General features: G+C 31.5%; 1 protein-coding gene across 1 annotated transcript in view; it reads right to left on the bottom strand.

The window, feature by feature from the left end:
- Positions 1 to 5,119: 5,119 nt before the first annotated feature.
- LOC134700347 (uncharacterized) overlaps positions 5,120 to 25,189 on the bottom strand; it is a 48,302-nt gene continuing 28,232 nt past the window's right edge. The window contains exons 10-18 of the mRNA XM_063561704.1: positions 23,882 to 23,975; positions 22,347 to 22,491; positions 15,589 to 15,666; positions 15,166 to 15,366; positions 13,918 to 13,986; positions 12,671 to 12,757; positions 12,000 to 12,056; positions 9,365 to 9,430; positions 5,120 to 8,736 (exon numbers count right to left, since the gene is read on the bottom strand). Of these exons, the coding sequence (XP_063417774.1) occupies positions 8,383 to 8,736; positions 9,365 to 9,430; positions 12,000 to 12,056; positions 12,671 to 12,757; positions 13,918 to 13,986; positions 15,166 to 15,366; positions 15,589 to 15,666; positions 22,347 to 22,491; positions 23,882 to 23,975 (1,151 nt within the window). The 3' untranslated portion in view covers positions 5,120 to 8,382. The remainder of the gene's footprint in view (positions 8,737 to 9,364; positions 9,431 to 11,999; positions 12,057 to 12,670; positions 12,758 to 13,917; positions 13,987 to 15,165; positions 15,367 to 15,588; positions 15,667 to 22,346; positions 22,492 to 23,881; positions 23,976 to 25,189) is intronic.

Genomic DNA, 25,189 nt, shown 5'->3' with positions numbered 1-25,189 from the left:
AATTTTGGTCAAATCGACTTATTTGTAGATCTTACTTTGCTTAACATTTTTGCTATTAACAGTTTATCTGTATCTATAATAATATTCAAGATAATAACCAAAAACTGCAAAATGTCTTCAAAATCATCAATTCAGGGGCATTATACCTGAAAAAACAGTTACCCAATTCGGCTGAAAATTTCAGGACAGGTAGACCTTGACCTAATAAATATTTTAACTTCTTGTCTTATTTGCTCTAAATGCTGGAGTTTTTGAGATATAAGCCAAAAACTGCATTTTACCCTGTGTTCTATTTTTAGCCATGACCGCCATGTTTTTTGACGAAATAAAAAATAAAACACAAACTTAATTTTTACACCCTACTGATCATTCAGTTGAAGTTTGGTTGAATTTGGTTGAGTAGTTTTAAAAGGAGAAGATTTTTTAAAGTTAGCAAATATGATGAACAAATTGTGAAAGATTGTCATTAAAGGACAATAACCCCTTAAGGGGTCAATTGACAATTTTGGTCATATTAACTTATTTGTAGATCTTACTTTGCTGATCCTTTTTGCCGTTTACAGTTTATCTTTATCTATAATAATATTCAAGATAATGACCAAAAACTGCAAAATTTCCTTAAAATTACCAATTAAGTGGCAGCAACCCAACAATGGGTTGTTTGATTCATCTGAAAAATTCAGGGTAGATAGATCTTGACCTAATTAACATTTTTACCCCCATGTCAGATTTGCTCTAAATGCTTTCGTTTTTGAGATATAAGCTAAAAACTGCATTTGACCCCTATGTTCTATTTTTATACGCCCGGGACGGGACGTATTATGGTATACTGTTGTCCGTCCGTCCGTCTGTCCGTCCGTCTGTCCGTCCGTCCGTCCGTCGTCCACACTTCGGACAATAACTCAAAAACGCTTTCACCAATTTCCATGAAACTTAAGTGAATTGTTTATATCTATTGACATAAGCTCCCTTTCGTTTTTTTTTAATTTCAGATTTTAAGTTTTGGATTTATGGGGCTTTATTCATAAAAAAGGGGGGATTTTCAACACATTGGACAATAACTCGAAAAGGTTTCCACCAATGTCCATGAAACTTTGGTGAATTGTTTATATCTATTGATGTAAGCTCCCTTTCAATTTTTATAAATTTCAGATTTTAAGTTTTGGATTTATGGGGCTTTATTCATAAAAAAAGAGGGATTTTTAACACTTCATACAATAACTCAAAAAGGCTTTCACCAATGTCCATGAAACTTTGGTGAATTGTTTATATCTATTGATGTAAGCTCCCTTTTAATTTTTATAAACTTCAGATTTTAAGTTTTGGATTTATGGGGCTTTATTCATAAACAAGAGGCTCTCAAGAGCCTGAATCGCTCACCTTAATTCTTTTGGTTAAATCTCTCATCAATGATTATTTTGGCTCTTCAATTTATTTAAATGTTTTTTGGATCGTCCTATTTTCTTCAAAAGCAAAAAAAAAATCTTTTTCTCCGATGTTCTATTTTAGCCATAGAAGCTATGTTTCTTGACATACAAGGAAATAAAATATAAAATTTATACTAGATACTATGAAACTCATTTAGCCTAAGTTTGGCTGAAATTGATACAGCAGTTTCAAAGGAGAAGATTTTTTAAAGTAAGTCAACATGATGAACAAATTGTGAAAAAAGTCTTTAAAGGGCAATAACTCCTTAAGGGGTCAATTGACAATTTTGGTCAGATAGACTTATTTGTAGAACTTACTTTGCTGAACATTATTGCTCACTTTAAAGTTTATCTCTATCTATAATAATATTCAAGATAATAACCAAAAACAGCAAAATTTCCTTTAAATTATCAATTCAGGGGCAGCAACCCAACAACAGGTTGTCTGTTTCATCTGAAAATTTCAGGGCAGATAGATCTTGACCTGATAAACAATATTATTCCATGTCAGATTTGCTCTAAATGCTTTGGTTTTTGAGATATAAGCCAAAAACTGCATTTGACCCCTATGTTCTATTTTTAGTAATGGCGACCATGTTTGTTGATAGATCAAAACTTCGGATACAATTTATAAACTAGATACCCTAAGGAACATTCAGTAAAAGTTTGGAAGTATTTGGCCCAGTAGTTTCAGAGGAGAAGATTTTTGTAAAAGATAACCAAGATTTACGAAAAATGGTTAAAAATTGACTATAAAGGGCAATAACTCCTAAAGGGGTCAACTGATCATTTCGGTCATGTTGACTTATTTGTAAATCTTATTTTGCTGAACATTATTGCTGTGTACAGTTTATCTCTATCTATAATAATATTCAAGATAATAACCAAAAACAGCAAAATTTCCTTAAAATTACCAATTCAGGGGCAGCAACCCAACAACGGGTTGTCTGATTCATCTGAAAATTTCAGGGCAGATAGATCTTGACCTGATAAACAATATTACCATGTCAGTTTTGCTCTAAATGCTTTGGTTTTTGAGTTATAAGCCAAAAACTGCATTTGACCCCTATGTTCTATTTTTAGCAATGGCGACCATGTTTGTTGATAGATCAAAACCTCGGATACATTTTATAAACTAGATACCCTAAGGAACATTCAGTTAAAGTTTGGAAGTATTTGGCCCAGTAGTTTCAAGGGAGAAGATTCTTAAAATAGTTTACGACGACAGACGACAGACGACGACGGACGCCAAGTGATGGCATAAGCTCACTTGACCCTTCCGGCCAGGTGAGCTAAAAAAGGGGGATTTTTAACACTTCGGACAATAACACAAATAGGTTTTCACCAATGTCCATGAAACTTTGGTGAATTGTTTATATCTATTGATGTAAGCTCCCTTTAATTTTATAAATTTCAGATTTTAAGTTTTGGATTTATGGGGCTTTATTCATAAAAAACAGGGGATTTTTAACACTTCAGACAATAACTCAAAAAGGCTTTCACCAATGTCCATGAAACTTTGGTGAATTGTTTACATCTATTGATGTAAACTCCCTTTCAATTTTTATAAATTTCAGATTTCACATTTTCTTGTTTTTATGCTTAAAAAAGGGGGAATTTTCCAATAAAAGACAAGTTAAAAGAGCAACGGGCGTATTATGCGCTAAAGCGCAGCCCTTTATTAGCAATGGTGACCATGTTTGTTGATAGATCAAAACTTCGGATACAATTTATAAACTAGATACCCTAAGAAACATTCAGTAAAAGTTTGGAAGTATTTGGCCTAGTAGTTTCAGAGGAGAAGATTCTTGAAATAGTTTACGATGACAGACGACGGACGCCAAGTGATGGCATAAGCTCACATGGCCCTGTGGGCCAGGTGAGCCAAAAAAAAGCATAAAAAATTAAGCAATAAATTATAAAACAAAAAGTAAGCTGTGCATAACTAATATATGTAACTTATACATTATTTATTTTATTCATGCATTACATTCTAAGTGATATAGAATAAAACTAAGCATTAAAACAAAAACAAATAAAAAACCTAGAGAGCTGATTGATAAAAAAATCAAACTAAGCACTAAAACAAACACAATTAAAATAACAAGAAAGTTAATTGATATGAAATAAAATGCTTGTTTTCTTTTATTTTGAATTCAAAGGAAATTAAATAAAACCTTTCCCGAGAATCAGTTAGTCTTAACCTAAATATTTAAATTTTTGCAAATTAAACTGTCCCATTGAATAATAGCAAAATATATTGTTTTAAGTGCAGTTCTATCAATGGGAACTTTAAATTTCTCATTTATACTTTATTTGCATGTTTTTGTCATACAGTTGCTGCTTTGTTTAAGTATACCCCATATCACCTTTAATTCATTCCTTACAACAAAAATTTGGTGAAATACCCAAAGAGATGGAGATTTTTGAATTAATAAAGTGATTCTCTGCTTAAATTCTTCACTTTCAAGCTCTAAACCCACCCTTTCAAATACTACTTTGGAATTATTACTAAAAGTGGTAACCAATATCATAGATCAAGAAAACCATGTTTTTGTGGTAAATATTTGTTATCTTAGAAATGTATCTAGAAAATTCATACTTTACTGAACATTTAAATCTGTGATGTATCTATGACCCACTGTTGTGTACCTATCCTCCAGGAATTCTAACCCCACACAAATAATAATGAATTCAAGGTCAGCTAAATGATGTCAATGGTCATGGAACATTTTTAGAAAGAAAGATGAGAAATAAAGAATATCCAATGAACAATATGTAAGTATTAATGTTGTCCTACAACGAATTATTCTCTACAGATTTGGTATTTATCATTTCCAATGTTGATGGATGAAAAATTAATGGATCATCCCTGCTGCAACTTAATTTACCTATTTCCTTTACCAATAAGATACTGTTATTCAAATTTAGTGAATTTTTTATCAAATTATTGAGAGAAAAAAACAGGATAATTTTCACAAAAAATCAACTCACATATTTCAAATTTTAAGTATGCATCGTTTGATTGCATTAGTAGTATCAAACATTTTCTGAAATGAAAATAATTAAAAATCACATTTTTTTTCATTCTTCAAAAATCACAAAAACAAATGCATGCTTACATTTCTAAATTTACAGTTACTGTTGAGGTAGACTAATTGATTGTGTTTTGTTTTTTAAATATTCAGCAGCAAATATTTCAATCCTATATAAGACAAAAACTATCATTATCAACAATTTTGGTATTGGTTATGTTGCTTTTATTACTTGTTGAGAAACTTAAAAAAAAATTAACCATGTCAGTTTAATTTCAAGCACCTATACTACATTTTTTTCTATTTAGATGATGGTAAAAACCTGAAAAAAATATGTTTGACAGCTTTATAAGTTAAGGACGTATAAGTATTGTGTATAAATGTGACAGTAAACCGGGTTTTATGTATTGTTAAGGCACTTTCAGGCTTGTTTGACCTGTCACATTATGTGTCTAATTCTCGAATCTTAAAATATATCAAAATTTGAAAAGCATTCATTAAACAGTTCATTGAATTTTACACAAAAATTACATGAAGTACAATTTTAAAATCTATTCAGGACCATACCTCCTGAACTATATAAAAGCTCATTCGTCATTATATAACTTGACCTAAATTTTGTCTTTATTATTGTTTTTAGTAAAAATCGTTGTTTTTTAAAAAGACAATTGTATTTTTTTTATGCTTATAAATTATAAAAAAAAAATGTGTCCTGGCTTTTAATGTAAAATAAAAAAAAATCAAATTATGGCTTAAATCAGCTGTCAACAATGATTGGTTGGTTGATTCATTGTAGTAGTTGGTGTTAATGCCACCTTCAGCAGGGGTTTCGTTGGGGGGAGGGGGTGTGTGTTCTGATCCCGCTTACTGTTTTGTCAGATTCCCGTATCCTGCTAACACTATGTATGTAAGCAATTCTTATTTTTTTGTCATTTCCTGGATCCCTCAACACCTCGTTTCCCGTTTTCACGACACAATAATTTAAACTTTCACATGTCACGCTTACAATTAATCGGCAATCTCGCGTCACACTTAGACCCCAATGAGACCCACTTCAGCATTCTCAACATCTCTAATAACATGCAAGGACAGGAGTTTTAAAAATATGTTCTGATCACTTATCACCATTGATGTTTGTTCACAGTGCCAAAAAAATAATTAAAAAAATGTTATATAATATGATTATCTGCTAATAATAATGAACCTAGTTGTAGTCCAAATCGTTGTGTCATAGTTTATAAAAATAAATCTTTCATCTGTCTGTAGTCTGGTAATTTCTATCCTAGACATTTCACTGTACAATACTTAAGAATTTTTCATAACAATAAAATAATGTGGAAAATTAAAACAAACATACATACAAATATTAAATATTAAAATAACAGACAATATCTTAACATGGAATGACAACAAATCAACAATACAATTATAATAAATTAAACAATAACAAATCAAAATCACACTTATTAATCATAATTTATATCATTATTTTTCCAACCATTATAGAATTAAACAAAATTGATGAGATATGCTGAAATTTTTAATAAGATTTTTTTTAATAGATTTAATCAAGTTTTTTTCAATAGATAATGTACAATAAAATAAGGTGTTTTCCACATATTATGGCTCAGTTTGCTTTGGAGTTTGTTAATATAAAATCAAAGTGCATTATAATATCAAAACAGCTATATGAATTCTGCTGTTTCATTCACATAATTTCCACAGACTCAAAAATGCTTTATATACATGCATGTATATTCCATATCTATTTCTATATCTATATTTAGATACATTTATAGTTAAATGCATCAAATTGTTTCATTGTTTATAAAGGCAAGACAGGTTAACAATTTGACTAGTCTTTTGAGAATACTGTAGCAAATTCCCTAGGAGAAAAATTCAAATTCAATTTCTGTCAGAGACGATCTTGACTTTACATTTATAGCAAAACATTTTTGCAAAGTTAATCAATTTTCTAATTTTAAGGTAAAAATACAACAAACAATTCATTGCACGTGTATATGATGAATGTAATACAATTTTAAATATAATCTTAAAAAAATTTTACAAACAAATAATTTGTAAAAGGAAAATCTTAATAATTTACATAACAATTATAATAATAAAACAGATTATTTGAAAAACAGCTTTGTACACTTGTATCTTCATAAAAGTTCTGTTGATGGTCAAGTTTCTTCAGGAGTTTGCCATTAAAATGCCCATATTATTAATATCATTTATCCAGTCAAAGGAGTAGGTCCGGTAAGACCCCTTTTTGGCCCCAAAAAATAAGTTTTAGAAAATTGTTAAAATGTAAACTTTTAGTTATTTATTGGACTGTTGGATGCTTTTGCTACATAAATATGGGCTGTTTTTGACAATGCAATGCACATATAATGGGTTGTAGCAAGCACCATTAAGTCATGCTAAATTACTGAAATCTTCAAAATTCTATCATTTTAGTTAAATTTTAGACGGTTTCCGTGTAAAACGAAAGTGGCCGCATTCGTGTTCATCCTTAATATTGAAATGTAAGTTGTATTTTATGATAATAAATAACATATATAAAGGTTGTGGATGAACACGGATGTGGCCACTTTCATTTTTGACGAAAACCATCTGAAAAGTGACGTTTTTGGCATATTTTAGAGATTTTTCATATTTGAGCTTGTATCGGATCGTTTTTAATGCCTAAATCAGTTAAAATCTTTCACAAAAAACTAATTGAATCAAGTGAAATAGGCACTTATATGTTTAAAAAGTGGTCAAAATCTTTCGTCAGATGAAACTGAAATTTCAGGCCAAAATGAGTCCTTACTGGACCTACTCCTTTAGGATTTTTTAATAAATAGATGGCAAATCAGATGAAACTATAAGAGAGCAATCTACATTGCTTTATTGTCTAAAGTAGACCAAAAATTCTATGTATGCTTTTTGAGATATTGTTTAAATTCATTTATTTTGAAATAGATTCCATTCTATTGATATTTTTTATCATTAATCCTTTATCTCAGCACTATTTTGTGCTATTGTTAGAATGTGAAGGCCATCATGCACATTTTTATATCTTCTAATAATTCATTTTCCGAATTCCTCTTACATGGAGTTGTTTTAGACCTTTACTAGACAATTGAAAAAAAACATGTCATAGGATATCAAGCTTAAAATCCTCAAATCCTTCTTGACATCTCAGCCAAAAAGAGTCATAAAAAAAGGACTAACATTTAGTTTTTCTAAGCACTTCTATTCCTCATCCTTTAAAAATGTATCAATAATGGAATTATCCATTCTAAATTCTATTATGTTTTGACGAATTTACACACATGTCCATTTAAACTAAATGTGCATATTTGGATGTTCCAACAAGTTAATACTTTTGACTAAAAATGCTGTTCATTGTGTTTAACATCTCTGATTCTACAGAACTATGCAATCTACATGCTACATAATAATAGTAAATATAACAAAACTACTCATAAAATTCAGATGTTGATCAATGAGGCTTGTTAATTGTGATAAACCGAAAAATCATATTTAACATGTGAGCATGGTTTTATCAACATAGATGTACTATACTTAACACGCAATACCTGTGAATAACATAAATACATTTCATGATATTGTTTGTAGAAGTAAAACAAGGGTGCTCAAGCATTTTTGACTATTTTCCCTCACTTCCCCCTCCCCCTCCCCCATCTTTTTTTGTCTGAAGATCTCACCTTTTGTTACCCCTTTTATCCAATATCATGCCTTTTTTAAAACCTTAATTCCAAAAGCATTTCATCCATGTCATCCATGTCATATATAACATGTCTAATATTTCCTTATCTGCTTAAGGCTAAACAAAAAACATTTCATTTAAATTATGCAACCAACTCAGTTGAGCACCTTTTACAAATCACAAGTAGTTCCCTAATTATTTAAACAGGGTCCATTTTATGAAGATCAACACTGTTAGATCTTTTTCCTCGGAAAAACATACTGTTTGTTATAGGGGATTTTAGTTTGTCAAGGAAAGAAGTACCAGGACTGCGTGTAGAACTTGATGCATTGCTGTCATCTATTAGTGGAGAAGATTCATCTGTTTTCTCTGCAATTGGTGCTGAAGTCACAGTTCCACAAGTATTATCACTTCCAATTCTCACTGGTCTGCGGTATCCCATACTTGACCTGTTTGGCGGACCATGATATGTGTCATGATAACGCTTTGAAAATGTTCGGGAAAAAACATCAACAGGTGTAAACAAATCATCAGAAAATTGCCGCGAAAATGCCTGAAACAAAATAACATCAGTGTTCATACATGGATTTTTGTACCAAAAAAATATAAACAATGCTGAATCATTTTGAGTGTTTTTAAGTCATAATAAATATATTTTATGATTATATATCCCCAACAAAGTAACCTTTGAAAGGTAAAAAAACAAAAATACTGAACACAGAGGAAAATTCAAAACAGGAAATCCCTCATCAAGTGGCAAATTCAAAAGCTCAAACACATAAAACTATAGAATAACAACTGTCATATTCCTGACTCGGAATTTGTGGATTAAACCTGGTTTTATAGCTAGCTAAAACTCAAACTTATACAACAGTTGCGTAAAATTCCACCATTTAAACCAATGAGTGTAAGAACAAAATGGCACTTGTATTGACTGATTTATTTTTTAATATGGGTTTTATTGCTAGCTACACCTCTCACTTATTTCACTTATAAGACAGTTGTATATACAAACAAGAATGTATTTTTTATATAGATCAGACCGTTGGTTTTACCTTTAAAATGGTTTTACACTAGTAATTTTTTGGCCCTTTATCGTTTGCTGTTCAGTGTGTGTCTCACGTGGGGAAATATCGTAATAAACTTGTTGCAGTTGTGGAATCTATATTTATCAAACTTACATTAGTTCTATTTGAGCCTGGAATGCGACTCTGTACAAATTGTACTCCACTATCTTGTTCTACATCCTAAAATAAATAAAATACATTGTAAATCATTTGTACTTCTGTGTATACATGAGTTATCATTGATATGGTCATTGATACAAATAAACTGTTTACAAAACATAGAATTTTTGAAATACTAAAGCTTTTCTACCTATGGAATAATTTTAGTCTGCAACAGTCATTTTTATCTGAATAGCTCTTAAAAGACTGACTTTTTTTATCATTAAGTCATTTTCAGCTGTTTAGTAAACTTTCAGACTGATCCACTATCAAAGAAACTGGTAATTTCAGCAGGGTTCAGAAAATTCATCTATTTCCCATTGTTTCAAAGTTTTATGTATGATAGATATGCACACAGTATAATATATATATAACTGGCTAATTTGACATGACATAAGGATCATGGATGTGTACTAAAGTAACTTTATCTGCAAAGTTAATCTCATAACTACTTTGATAAAAGGTAAGCATATAAAACTAGATGCTCCACAGGGGGCAGCTTTAAATGACAGCAGAGGTTGACCCTGAACAGTTGGGGCATGTATGGACACTACATTCAAGCTTGAAACAGCTCTGACTTTGGATTGTTATTAAAAAGTTGACACAGCATAGGTTTCCGACACAGAATGAATGTGGTCTAATGAATTTAACAATTTTTGTTTGCTTTTGAGCAATACACTATGCTGTTGAATATTTATTGCTCAAAACAATTATTTGAAGAAATTTTCTTTTTAATTTCTGAAATCTGAAATGAGAAAAATTGTATCCCCCCTTCAATTTTTTTTCTCACCAACCAATTTCCCTTATTTCACAAAAATAATCTCAATTCAAATTTCTGATGGAGTTTGCAACAATAACTACTCATTTAAATACATAAAAAAATATTAAATTATAAAATTAGGAAGAGTTCCGCGGAACCCAACGTCTCACCTACTTTTGCTGTAAATTGCAGGCTCAACAAAAATGAGGGAAAAAATCAATAAAAATATTCCACTTGATACTATCTTTTGATTGTAAGAAGCTTCTGTCCAAGTTTTGAAAAAATCCATGTAGCTTATGAATCTAATAAATGTTTTAAAAATATTAACTATATGGATGTAATGTTAACTGGAAGAATAACTAAGTTCATTTATAAGCAAAATACAGATACACAGGTACAAAATATTCACAAAATTTCCTTCTAGATACTAGCTTTTGATCACAAACAAGCTTCTGTCCAAGTTTGGAACAAATCAAAAATAGTGTAAGAAAGTTATTAAAATTTTAAAAACTTTATCCACAGACATGACAGAGTGAATGTAATGTTTTCCCACAGAAAAACTAAGTCCATTTATAAGTAAAATACGGAAAAAATGGAATTTTATTTTCACAAAATTTACTTCTGGATATTATCTTATGATCATAAACAAGCTTCTGTCCATGTCTGGTAGAAATCCAGTATGGTTTAAGAAAGTTAATAAACTTTCAAAAACTTTAACCACAGAGTGATTATTTGTGGACGCCGCCGACAACGACGGAATGTAGGATGGCTTAGTCTCGCTTTTTCAACTAAAGTCGAAGGCTCGACAAAAATGATATACAGTCAACTCATGGTTAAAATTAATATTAATTAATTGTAACTTTTAACCAGATGCTCCGCAGGGTGCAGCTTAATACAACTGCAGAGGTCAGCCCTGACACAGAATGAATGTGGTCTAATGAACTTTAAAAATTTGTTTGCCTTTGAGCAATTCACTATGCTTTTGAATATAAATCCTCTCAAAAAAATGTTTGAAGAAATTTTCATTTTATTTCTTAAATCTGAAATGAGAAAAATTGACCTATAACCCTTAAAATATATGCCAACCTTCTACTTATGGTATTAAACATAGTGGTACAATTTCAGAACAGTTGAAATACTTATACACAACTTGTCCTGACTCTAGATAAATGCGTTTTGGGCACTTTGGGCCCCTTATTCCTAAACCTTAGGAACCATAACCCCCCAAAATCAATCCCTAGCTTCCTTTTGTGGTTATAAACATTGTGTTAAAATTTAATTGATTTCTATTTACTTATACATGTACTAAAGGTATTATCCGGAAACCATTCGTCTTCACACAACGCTGAGGACGACGAAAATGCCGCTGCCATGATACTAATATACGATCGCTAAAATTTTGAGGTCATATAAAAATAAATTTACAGCAAATGATCTCAAGACAATCATAATTTCTTAATTATTATATGTATTTAAATCACAGTATTTGATAATTCTAGAAACAGTTTAAAATATTTCATACTAGAACTAGTAAAAAAAATAGCAAAGAGTACCAACATAATGAAACAAAGCTAAAGTAATTGTCCATTAACCAGGAAACCCTTGTTTCCCCCTTTTTTTGCCCCTAATTTCATAACAGATTGAGTCATAACTTCAATCCTAACCAGCCTTTTGTGGTGTGCAAAAATGGGCAAAATCTGAACCAATCTTGGGGGTAAATGATAGCGGGATTATGACTGGCATAACAAGAAAAAAGTCAATGACATCACAAAAAACCTGCTTTACATTCTGGACCTGCTACTGCTGTTATATGTGTGAAAGGATACCAACCTCAATGATACTTCTAAGACGTTGAGCAGTTCCTTCACTTTCAACTCCTTGCTTCTTCTGAAAAAAAAAGCATTGTAGAATTTTTAAATGTTACTTGCTTATCTATGTGGTGTTCCTTATTATCAAATCTTAAAATTTCAGTGAATTCTCTCTGTTGAGGAAATTGTAGTGTACTTCCCTTGCCAGGGAGTAGTTCCCATTAAGAAGTTAATCAACCAGCTACTATGATGTCATTGAATAATGTCCAATCAGATCCTGAAATTTAAGGAATAACATTTTAAGATTTGCCTCTGTCAGTTTAGAATTCCATGGTAGCAAATGCATTATACTTGCAATATAGAGCAGAGTCTGTAAAACAGATATTTGCAACAGTTTAATTCTAAATTCTTAAAATATAGTACTGTTTTTCCTATTATGTCATTTTTTCCTATTTTGTCATTTTTTCCTTTTCTGTCATTCAGTCACAGGAGTATGAATGAGGGGATAGAGTCTTATATTCAAATTTGAAAGGAGACATATAATTGCCATTTCCTCAGAAAACAAATCATCAATGGCCTATCTTAAAGCACTTTTCTTTGGAAATGACTTTTCAATGCACCCAAAATTAAGCTGTAAAGAATGTGACTTGAAACTAGTATCAACATTTCAGTGTAGACAATAACTATTCCTACCCTCAATTCTTCTAGGAGTTTCTTTGCTTCAGCGCCAAAATTCAGAGACTGTTTCCCTTTCAGAGTCACATATGAATCTCTGGCAATCTAAAATATATATCATTTAAACAAATGTGTTTGTTTTTTTTATCAACATTTGATCAAAATTATTAATAATGTCAAACACAAATCTCCAAACATAACAAGATATCTGTCCAAATATATTTAATGAATGGCTATTATTTATTTTGAATTTATTGAACCATAAAACTAATTTTTGACTCTTCACATTGAATAATCCGCCAAGCGGATTATGTAAAATGTGAAGAGTCAAAAATTAGTTTTATGGTTCAATAAAATCAAAATAAATTATTGCCATTCATTATAAATAAATTTCCATCAAAAATAAGGCTCAAAGAACTTTTTATATCATTTATATTAACAATAACAACGTACACACAAGTTGGCGTATGAATATACAACGTCAGAGTGGGCGTGTCGCCATAAAAATTGACAACATTGAAAATAAAACTAATAATTTTAACCAATCAGAAGACGGTAAATACAACAAATTTATTTATTTAAAATTGTTTGCAACTCTTTTGGTATTTCATATTTGGGGCATACAAAAATCTTCACATTTTTTTAAATTTTGATCTCACTCTTGTTAATGATATACTAAATCTGACAAATAAATCTGACTTCAATCTCAAAAGTCTGAAATTCCAATTGTCAAGTCTTGCTAAGTTTAATTTTAATACTTTCTTCAAGTTAATACTGTGGTTTCATTATTATTAGCTGGATATTAATTTTCGTGGGTCTTATGAATACAGGTGAAACACAAATTACAAATTTTCTATTGGCTTTCTGTGCAGAGATTGGCAAAAGAAAGAAATTAAAATTGCAAGTTTTCTTCCATCCATGAAAATTGTTACCCACGAAAATAAACAAATCCACAAAACCCTACAACTGTGAATTAATTTATTTTTCTTATAACAAAATATCATTAATTGAGCAAAAGTAATTTGTTTGTTGTTTTTAGTTTTTTTGATTCACGGTTTTGCTAAAAGTCTGTATTCAATCCTTCATAAAATGTCTGCTTTGATTAACAATCAAATTTGCTTTTAATTGTACCCTAGAAATCCACAAAACTTAGTATCCCACAAAATGTAAGGAATCTCTTCCATTCAGAAATGTATTTTGTGTGCAGTCATATGGAGCATCTATAAAATTTTATCAATTTAAAGTAATAACTGAATAAAAAGTACCTTGATGTCATCTTTCCAAAAACCCCTGGCTTCATCAGATACTGAAGTCTGGGGTGCCACTTCTTTTATCTGTAAAAATACAGTTAATTACGGTAATATAATTTTGTCTGATAAGTTTGAACTCTGTTGAAAGTAAAATGATCAACCTCACTGGACAGTGGACAGCACTGAATAAAAAAACATTTGATTTGTTGTAGTTTTAATGTGACCAGTTTATCTAATTTAACACAAAATAAAGGTTAACAATTCTGAAAATATACAAAAGTACAAGATACATTTTTAGTTCTATAAATATAAAGATTTTGCCTTTTTTTTTTTTTATATAATTGGTCTATTCCCTTAATATTGGTGTTTCTTGATTATGGTTTTTTATACATCTACAGTTTAGTACATTTAGATGTTCAAAGGGACATAACTCTCAAATTTTGATGCCTGAATTTTGCTATTATTGCATCTGTCTAATTGTCTTCAATTATTCTGTATTAATGAATAATTACATTATAATTATGATACTTTATTCTGATTAGCTAACTGCACATCACATGTTGTTCCTTAAGCAATTGCATTACTCAATAAAACTTTTCTTTCATGATAAGATTTAGTCCCACAATAAAGTGCATAGGTGAATAAAATAAAATTATAAAATTCGTGTTTTCATGATCATAACTAAAAAATGTAATTATAAGTATTGAATGCTTCTTTTTGTAACTTTATTGGGTTGTAAAAGCGTTGACTGTGTGCACATTTTTAGAATGTATATACAAAATGTACTTCAGTGAACATTTTTACACCCCAATAAAGTTACAAAAAAAAACCATTCAATTCTTAAATGAACTCCAAAATCCCTGAGAAATTGTAATCTTGTAATTTCACAATATTGAATATAGTAATGGTTTTGCTGTCAGAAGTAAAAACCAGGAATCTGTAAACCAATATTCTTGGAATCGCCTGATCTTCTCAGTTATAAAACAAGTATTTTTTTTAAATAATTGTAAGGTGATAAAATCAACAGCACAAATGTAAACTCGCTACATTCTAATTTGTACTTTTTACCTTTTATTCACATGAGTAATGCACATCAAAATTTGATATTTAAAAAAATTATAGCAAATTAAATACACCTGACAACTTTCAATAGAATTTAGTCACAGATGAAGTGATAAAATTGATCAGAAATAAATTCGTCAATTTAGAAAATCATTTTGTAAATGGAAAATTTGACCATCACAAGTAAAATCACTAACATACCTTGAGGAATATAATTCCTACAATAAAAATACAGAAGATATTAAGTATGGTCAGAGAGAGACTTATACATCCTAAGCAGATTGACTCAATCTCCATCTCACAGTAATAGACTGGTTCATATTTATTGTCGAGGTAGGCAGGACATATTAGAGAATCTGATGTTTTTACAGTCATATTAACAGTTGCATTCATGGATGTATTCTAAAATGAGAAAAAAAAAAGATTTTATTGAATGTATTAAATAGTAACTTCTACTTTTAAAATGCAACAATCTCTCGAGCAAAAATCGTCAAAAATATAATACCTACTCATGTTAAAACAACAATAAAGTATAGCTTGCATCAATTATTTCTTAAATTTTAAAAAACAAAGAATAATTAAAAAACTTTACTATCTCATTTTGTTTATTAAAGTCTTACTTACCTGGTTTTCGATGAATATTTGAGGGACTAGTTCTAATGGTTTAATCACAGTTACAATGGAATGTGCCCACAACATACCCTGAAAGTATAAAATACACCTCTGCAAAACAAGTTTCCTGTTTGAATGGTTTAACACTAGTAATTTTAGGGCCCTGTATAGCTTTTTGTTCAGTGTGAGCCAAAGCTCTGTGTTGAAGGACGTACATTGACCTATAATGGTTTGCTTTTATAAACTGTTATTTGGACGGAGAGTTGTCTCATTGGCACTCCCACCACATCTGCCTATATCTAATATATAAATCTGACTCTCATATTTAGAAAAGCCAGGGACAGGCTATGGCAATTTCAAATGAAGACTTGAAATTGTTGATTATAGATATTTCTTTCTTCAGAAACTTCTTCAATTCAACATGTCCATCACAAACTGCACAAGTTATGTTTTTACAAATCTTTTTACACAGAGATTTGAATTTTCTAATTAAGTTGTTGATAAGATTTGTAGAAATTTAGTCCTGATTCAACAAATAATATACCTACATGGTACATGGACAAAGGACATCCACAATGCATTTTACAACAAACGTCAACCCTACATGATACATGTTATATACAACAAATGTCAACCCTACATGATACATGTTATATACAACAAATCTCAACCCTAAATAATACAACACCAATCAACCCTACATGATACATAAAAGATCATTAAAAAATGCTGCAACAAAGATCAATCATAAATGATACAACAAAGATCAATCATAAATGATACAACAACTATCAACCCTACAGGATACAACAAAGATCAACCCTACATGATACAACAACTATCAACCCTACATGATACAACAACTATCAACCCTACAGGATACAACAACTACCAACCCTACATGATACAACAAAGATCAATCATAAATGATACAACAAAGATCAATCATAAATGATACAACAACTACCAACCCTACATGATACAACAAAGATCAATCATAAATGATACAACAAAGATCAATCATAAATGATACAACAACTATCAACCCTACAGGATACAACAACTATCAACCCTACATGATACAACAACTACCAACCCTACATGATACAACAAAGATCAATCATAAATGATACAACAAAGATCAATCATAAATGATACAACAACTATCAACCCTACAGGATACAACAACTATCAACCATACATGATACAACAAAGATCAATCATAAATGATACAACAACTATCAACCCTACAGGATACAACAACTATCAACCCTACATGATACAACAAAGATCAATCATAAATGATACAACAAAGATCAATCATAAATGATACAACAACTATCAACCCTACATGATACAACAAAGATCAATCATAAATGATACAACAACTATCAACCCTACATGATACAACAACTATCAACCCTACATGATACAACAAAGATCAATCATAAATGATACAACATCTATCAAACCTACATGATACAACAACTATCAACCCTACATGATACAACAACTATCAACCCTACATGATACAACAACTATCAACCCTACATGATACAACAAAGATCAATCATAAATGATACAACAACTATCAACCCTACATGATACAACAACTATCAACCCTACAGGATACAACAACTATCAACCCTACATGATACAACAACTATCAACCCTACATGATACAACAAATATAAAACCTACATGATACAACAAAGATCAATCATAAATGATACAACAACTATCAAACCTACATGTTACAACAACTATCAACCCTACATGATACAACAACTACCAACCCTACATGATACAACAAAGATCAATCATAAATGATACAACAAAGATCAATCATAAATGATACAACAACTATCAACCCTACAGGATACAACAACTATCAACCATACATGATACAACAAAGATCAATCATAAATGATACAACAACTATCAACCCTACAGGATACAACAACTATCAACCCTACATGATACAACAAAGATCAATCATAAATGATACAACAAAGATCAATCATAAATGATACAACAACTATCAACCCTACATGATACAACAACTATCAACCCTACATGATACAACAAAGATCAATCATAAATGATACAACAAAGATCAATCATAAATGATACAACAACTATCAACCCTACATGATACAACAACTATCAACCCTACATGATACAACAAAGATCAATCATAAATGATACAACATCTATCAAACCTACATGATACAACAACTATCAACCCTACATGATACAACAACTATCAACCCTACATGATACAACAACTATCAACCCTACATGATACAACAACTATCAACCCTACATGATACAACAAAGATCAATCATAAATGATACAACATCTATCAAACCTACATGATACAACAACTATCAACCCTACATGATACAACAACTACCAACCCTACAGGATACAACAACTATCAACCCTACATGATACAACAAAGATCAATCATAAATGATACAACAACTATCAAACCTACATGATACAACAACTATCAACCCTACATGATACAACAACTATCAACCCTACATGATACAACAACTATCAACCCTACATGATACAACAAAGATCAACCCTACATGATACAACAAAGATCAATCATAAATGATACAACAACTATCAACCCTACAGGATACAACAACTATCAACCCTACATGATACAACAAAGATCAATCATAAATGATACAACAACTATCAACCCTACATGATACAACAAATATAAAACCTACATGATACAACAAAGATCAATCATAAATGATACAACAACTATCAAACCTACATGTTACAACAACTATCAACCCTACATGATACAACAACTACCAACCCTACATGATACAACAAAGATCAATCATAAATGATACAACAACTATCAACCCTACATGATACAACAAAGATCAATCATAAATGATACAACAACTACCAACCCTACATGATACAACAACTATCAACCCTACATGATACAACAAAGATCAATCATAAATGATACAACAACTATCAACCCTACATGATACAACAACTATCAACCCTACATGATACAATAAAGATCAATCATAAATGATACAACAACTATCAACCCTACATGATACAACAACTATCAACCCTACAGGATACAACAACTACCAACCCTACATGATACAACAACTATCAACCCTACATGATACAACAAAGATCAATCATAAATGATACAACAACTATCAACCCTACAGGATACAACAACTATCAACCCTACATGATACAACAACTATCAACCCTACAGGATACAACAACTATCAAACCTACATGATACAACAAAGATCAATCATAAATGATACAACAACTATCAACCCTACATGATACAACAAAGATCAATCATAAATGATACAACAACTATCAACCCTACAGGATACAACAAAGATCAATCATAAATGATACAACAACTATCAACCCTACAGGATACAACAACTATCAAACCTACATGATACAACAAAGATCAATCATAAATGATACAACAAAGATCAATCATAAATGATACAACAAAGATCAATCATAAATGATACAACAACTATCAACCCTACAGGATACAACAACTATCAAACCTACATGATACAACAAAGATCAATCATAAATGATACAACAACTATCAACCCTACAGGATACAACAACTATCAACCCTACATGATACAACAACTATCAACCCTACAGGATACAACAACTATCAAACCTACATGATACAACAACTATCAACCCTACAGGATACAACAACTATCAACCCTACATGATACAACAACTATCAACCCTACATGATACAACAACTACCAACCCTACATGATACAACAACTACCAACCCTACATGATACAACAACTATCAACCCTACATGATACAACAACTATCAACCCTACATGATACAACAACTACCAACCCTACATGATACAACAAAGATCAATCATAAATGATACAACAAAGATCAATCATAAATGATACAACAACTATCAACCCTACATGATACAACAACTACCAACCCTACATGATACAACAAAGATCAATCATAAATGATACAACAAAGATCAATCATAAATGATACAACAACTATCAAACCTACATGATACAACAAAGATCAATCATAAATGATACAACAACTATCAACCCTACATGATACAACAACTATCAACCCTACATGATACAACAAAGATCAATCATAAATGATACAACAACTATCAACCCTACATGATACAACAACTACCAACCCTACATGATACAACAAAGATCAATCATAAATGATACAACAAAGATCAATCATAAATGATACAACAACTATCAACCCTACATGATACAACAACTACCAACCCTACATGATACAACAAAGATCAATCATAAATGATACAACAAAGATCAATCATAAATGATACAACAACTATCAAACCTACATGATACAACAAAGATCAATCATAAATGATACAACAACTATCAACCCTACAGGATACAACAACTATCAACCCTACATGATACAACAAAGATCAATCATAAATGATACAACAAAGATCAATCATAAATGATACAACAAAGATCAATCATAAATGATACAACAAAGATCAATCATAAATGATACAACAAAGATCAATCATAAATGATACAACAACTATCAACCCTACATGATACAACAACTATCAACCCTACATGATACAACAACTATCAACCCTACATGATACAACAACTATCAACCCTACATGATACAACAACTATCAACCCTACATGATACAACAACTACCAACCCTACATGATACAACAACTACCAACCCTACATGATACAACAAAGATCAATCATAAATGATACAACAACTATCAACCCTACAGGATACAACAACTATCAACCCTACATGATACAACAACTATCAACCCTACATGATACAACAAAGATCAACCCTACATGATACAACAAAGATCAATCATAAATGATACAACAAAGATCCACCCTTAATGACACAACAACTATCAACCATAATTGATACAACATCTATCAACCATAAATGATACAACAAATATCTACCCTTAATGATACAACAACTATCAACCCTTCTTTACTGTGATTGGTTCGTGCAGGTAAACAAATCTGGCCTACAAAATTAAGTTTGTTTACATGGGATCACTAACATTTAACCAATAGCCCAAAAAATCTTCAAATCAAAGCAATATTTTAATAGAAAATTTTGACTTCATAGATGTGAATGTCATGAAACTAGATATCTTTATGTGTAATTTTTTACTTATATTAGTGTCATAAAATATTATACATTTTGATTGAATAATACGTTAAAGGACTGCATAAAAATTGCATTAATGATATATTCAACTTTTTAGATTTCAGTTATATTTGACATTATTCAGACTTATGAGAAAATTTTAATCTCTGTTAGAACAGATTTGAAGAAATGTCATTGATCCACTCCTGCATTAATACTGACCATAACTTCTTATCAGATAGGGACATTTTAGTCTATTTGGAAAACCCACTCATGCATTTCAAAAGGTCAGTTTCTACATTATTTTCCACATCTATGGGACAATTATTATTATTTTTGTTGACATATTTGTACATTGAAACTGATTGAATGCAGACATTTTAAGAATGTATGAGCTAAGGAAAATGAGAATACCACAATAATCAGAGATCCAAACATTACTGAGCTTAAGATTTATGTAGCCAAATGCAATGTATAAACTAGGACCGGACTTAGCTGAAGTTTATATCTGATAAAAGAAATCCCAACTCACACATATCTTTGAAGCTCAAGTAGTTGAACATCTTCCAACATTTACAGCTGAAGACAGCTGGAGGGAGGAGTGAAGCTGAGATGGCTCCATCCACCAATAAATCAGAAGTGACAAGTCCTAATACTTACAGCATTTACAGCTGGAGGGAGGAGTGAAGCTGAGATGGCTCCATCCACCAATGAATCAGAAGTGACAAGTCCTAATACTTACAGCATTTACAGCTGGAGGGAGGAGTGAAGCTGAGATGGCTCCATCCACCAATGAATCAGAAGTGACAAGCCCTAATACTTACAGCATTTACAGCTGGAGGGAGGAGTGAAGCTGAGATGGCCACACCCACCAATGAAAAGTCCAAATACTTACAGCATTTACAGCTGGAGGGAGGAGTGAAGCTGAGATGGCCACACCCACCAATGAAAAGTCCAAATACTTACAGCATTTACAGCTGGGGGGAGGAGTGAAGCTGAGATGGCTTAACCCACCAATGACAAGTCAAAATACTTACAGCAATATAGCTGGAGGGAGAAGTGAAGCTGAGATGGCCACACCCACCAATGACAAGTCAGAATACTTACAGCATTTACAGCTGGAGGGAGGAGTGAAACTGAGATGACCACACCCACCAATGACAAGTCAGAATACTTACAGCATTTACAACCCGAGGGAGGAGTGAAGCTGAGATGGCCACACCCACCAATGACAAGTCAAAATACTTACAGTAATATAACTGGAGGGAGGAGTGAAGCTGGGATGGCCACACCCACCAATGACAAGTCAAAATACTTACAGCATTTACAACCCGAGGGAGGAGTGAAGCTGAGATGGCTACACCCACCAATGACAAGTCAAAATACTTACAGCATTTACATCGGGAGGGAGGAGTGAACCTGATTGGCCACACCCACCAATGACAAGTCAGAATACTTACAGCATTTACATCGGGAGGGAGGAGTGAAGCTGAGATGGCCACACCCACCAATGACAAGTCAAAATACTTACAGCATTTACAGCTGGAGGGAGGAGTGAAGCTGAGATTGCCACACCCACCAAAGACCCAGCGTTACCTCCTAAAACAGACAAGGCTACCCCTATACCAGAGGCTAAGGCAATCATTAAACCTGGAACAAGACCTCTCACCACTCCCCTGTAATAAAAACAAAGCATAAAATAAGACATCAAAAACTAAACCAAAAGGAAGACTGCTTTATTTTTGGTATTCAATGAAAAATTCAGTTTTATTGGCTATTTTTAAATGGATGGAGAAGACCAAGTGGGAGAAAAGAAGAGCCGTCTACGTTTAGTTTTTAGCATGGGCACCTAAATATGCTTGATTCCATTACATTCTGACTTTTGGATAATTGTCTCATTGGTAATCAAAACACATTTCTTAATCTAATAAACATTGTTAGAGTTAATCTTTTTCATCCAACTCATTTTTCTTTCTGTACATTGTACATTGGAAGAAAAAATTATAACATGAGGAATCAGAAAACTCTTTCAATTTTCAGTGTAATATTATAAAAAATTAATTGCTTCACCAAGCACAGCTGGATACAACTGCAGAGGTCCAACCCTGAACTATTGGGCAAAATGGACACAAAATTTGCCACTGATACAGGTTTGAATTTGGATTATAATTAAATGTTTTACACATTATAGGTTTCTGACACACAATAACTGTAGTCAAAGAACTTAGAATTGGTTAAATGATTTGAATTTATTTTTCAGTTTTTTGCTATTGTTCAATACACCAAGCTGTGAAGAATTGACACCCCACCCAAATTTTCTTTAAATTTGTTTATCACCCCCTTTCTTTTGATTTGTGCAATATACCAAACTGTTGAGAATTGCCCCCCCCCAAAAAAAAAAAAATTATAAAAAAATACTCCCAACCCTCTTTTTTGACCCCCCCCCCCCACAATTTCTTTTTACCCTCCTCCCCCCTTTTCCAAAAAAAACCCAATTCTTTCCCTCAAGATATGGTCAAAATCAAAATTCAAATATTTCCAATGGAATTTGCAATCATAATTACTCATTTAATAATTTAAAGCAGTGTTAGAGGAGGTAATCCAAATTTTACTTAAAAGTAATTGTCCATTAACCAGGACACCCTTGATTTCCCCCTTTTTTGCCCCTAATTCCTAAACAGATTGACCCATAACCCCCCACAGGCAATCACAACCATCCCTTTCTGGTATGGAACCTTGTGGTATAATTTCAGAGAGATCCATACAATGTTCCATAAAATATTGTCTGGAAACTGGAAAAATGCTTATTTGGGTCCCATTTTGGCCACTAATTCCTAAACTGTTAGGACCACAAGCCTAAAAAATCAATCCAAACCTTCCGTTTATGGTTATAAACCTTGCGTTTAAATTTCGCAGATTTCCATTCACTTATACTTAAGTTATTGTTCAGATAACCAAGTGTCTTCGTACGACATTGACGATGGTTGTATAAAAACGTGAACGACAGAGAAATAATACTTGCATCCTATGTAAATAAAAAATCAAAATTTCTGTTATAAATTCTACCTGATTTTCATTTCATCTGTCGGCCATGATTCTGTTCCTCCCAGTGTTCCATAATTGACAGCAATACTAGATGCAATTAACCCTACTATGAACCCTTCAATAAAAAAAATCAAAACTCACACATGGTAAACAAAAATTGGACAAAACTATCATTAAACTTAAAAACATCAAATATTCTCAAAGAGGTAGATGTATAATCACAATTTAAATTACTATTTACTCTGAAAATATTTACCATACAAATCAGCAATTCCTCATTGATATGCTTCCATTCTATTGACATGTTTTACGATCTAAGTTGTTCTAGCTTGGAAAAACTAGCCAACATCAACCAGATACTTATAGAATCAATGTTAATCTTAGCATTGTCAAACTTCCACTCCTCATTCTAAAGTTTGTAAAATCTGCATTAAGTCTATTAGTTTTAAGGTAGCAAAACTTCTACAAAAGCTTGTAAAATGTCCTTTACTTTAGCAGTGTGAAAGTTGCCTACCTCATCTTAACGCTTGCAGCCTCCGCTTTCACATCAAATTTGTAATTCAGGAAAAATAACACAACATCTGTTTTCCTTATCTAACATTTTAAGTTTTCCTGTTGATTTTTGTTTGTTTGTGTGTTTGACAAATAAAAACTGCCAAATGACAATGTTTAAATTAATACTTATTTCAAGATAATATATAACTAACAATTGTTTTAAAGGCAAACTTCAATAGGAACTATGGTAAAACATTTTGGTCAGAAATCAACTTTTTATGATTATATCAGTGTTTATAACAGATTGCAGAGTACACAGAAGCTATTGTAATATTACAATGGGACAATGGAACTGACAAAAGTTTAAATACTGTGACCAGGAGGAAATTATTTTATGGAGAAGTTCTATTTGACTTGCAATACCAAAAGGTATCATTGGACATCAGGCAAGTTCATAAAATCAAAATCTTAGTTTGTCATTACATTAAGAACAGTCATAGGACAAAAGTGAGTTCCTACTCAAAAAATGTCTAATCATTTCAACTATAATCGATATTTTTCAAAAAAATTATAGGCAAGTGAAGTACGGTAAGTATATGAGCGATTTTAATAGAATTGAAACCAAAAGATGCAGAAATGTCTGAAGTTTTATTGTTTATTTGGCCATAATTTTGGCGAGGTTCGTTTTCTTTATCTAAGGGGTAAAACACAAATGCAAATTTTCACAATTTTAATTTGGTTAGATTACATAGCAAACTTTTCAATATTTTTCTTTGTGTTCCCCTGGTGGGAAAACTAAAATTAGAATGGATAATATCAAGGCCAAATAAACAA

This window comes from Mytilus trossulus, unplaced genomic scaffold (genome assembly GCF_036588685.1).
Source record: "Mytilus trossulus isolate FHL-02 unplaced genomic scaffold, PNRI_Mtr1.1.1.hap1 h1tg000138l__unscaffolded, whole genome shotgun sequence".
In the NCBI taxonomy this organism is placed as follows: domain Eukaryota; kingdom Metazoa; phylum Mollusca; class Bivalvia; order Mytilida; family Mytilidae; genus Mytilus; species Mytilus trossulus.
This window is presented reverse-complemented; position numbering and strand designations above follow the sequence as displayed.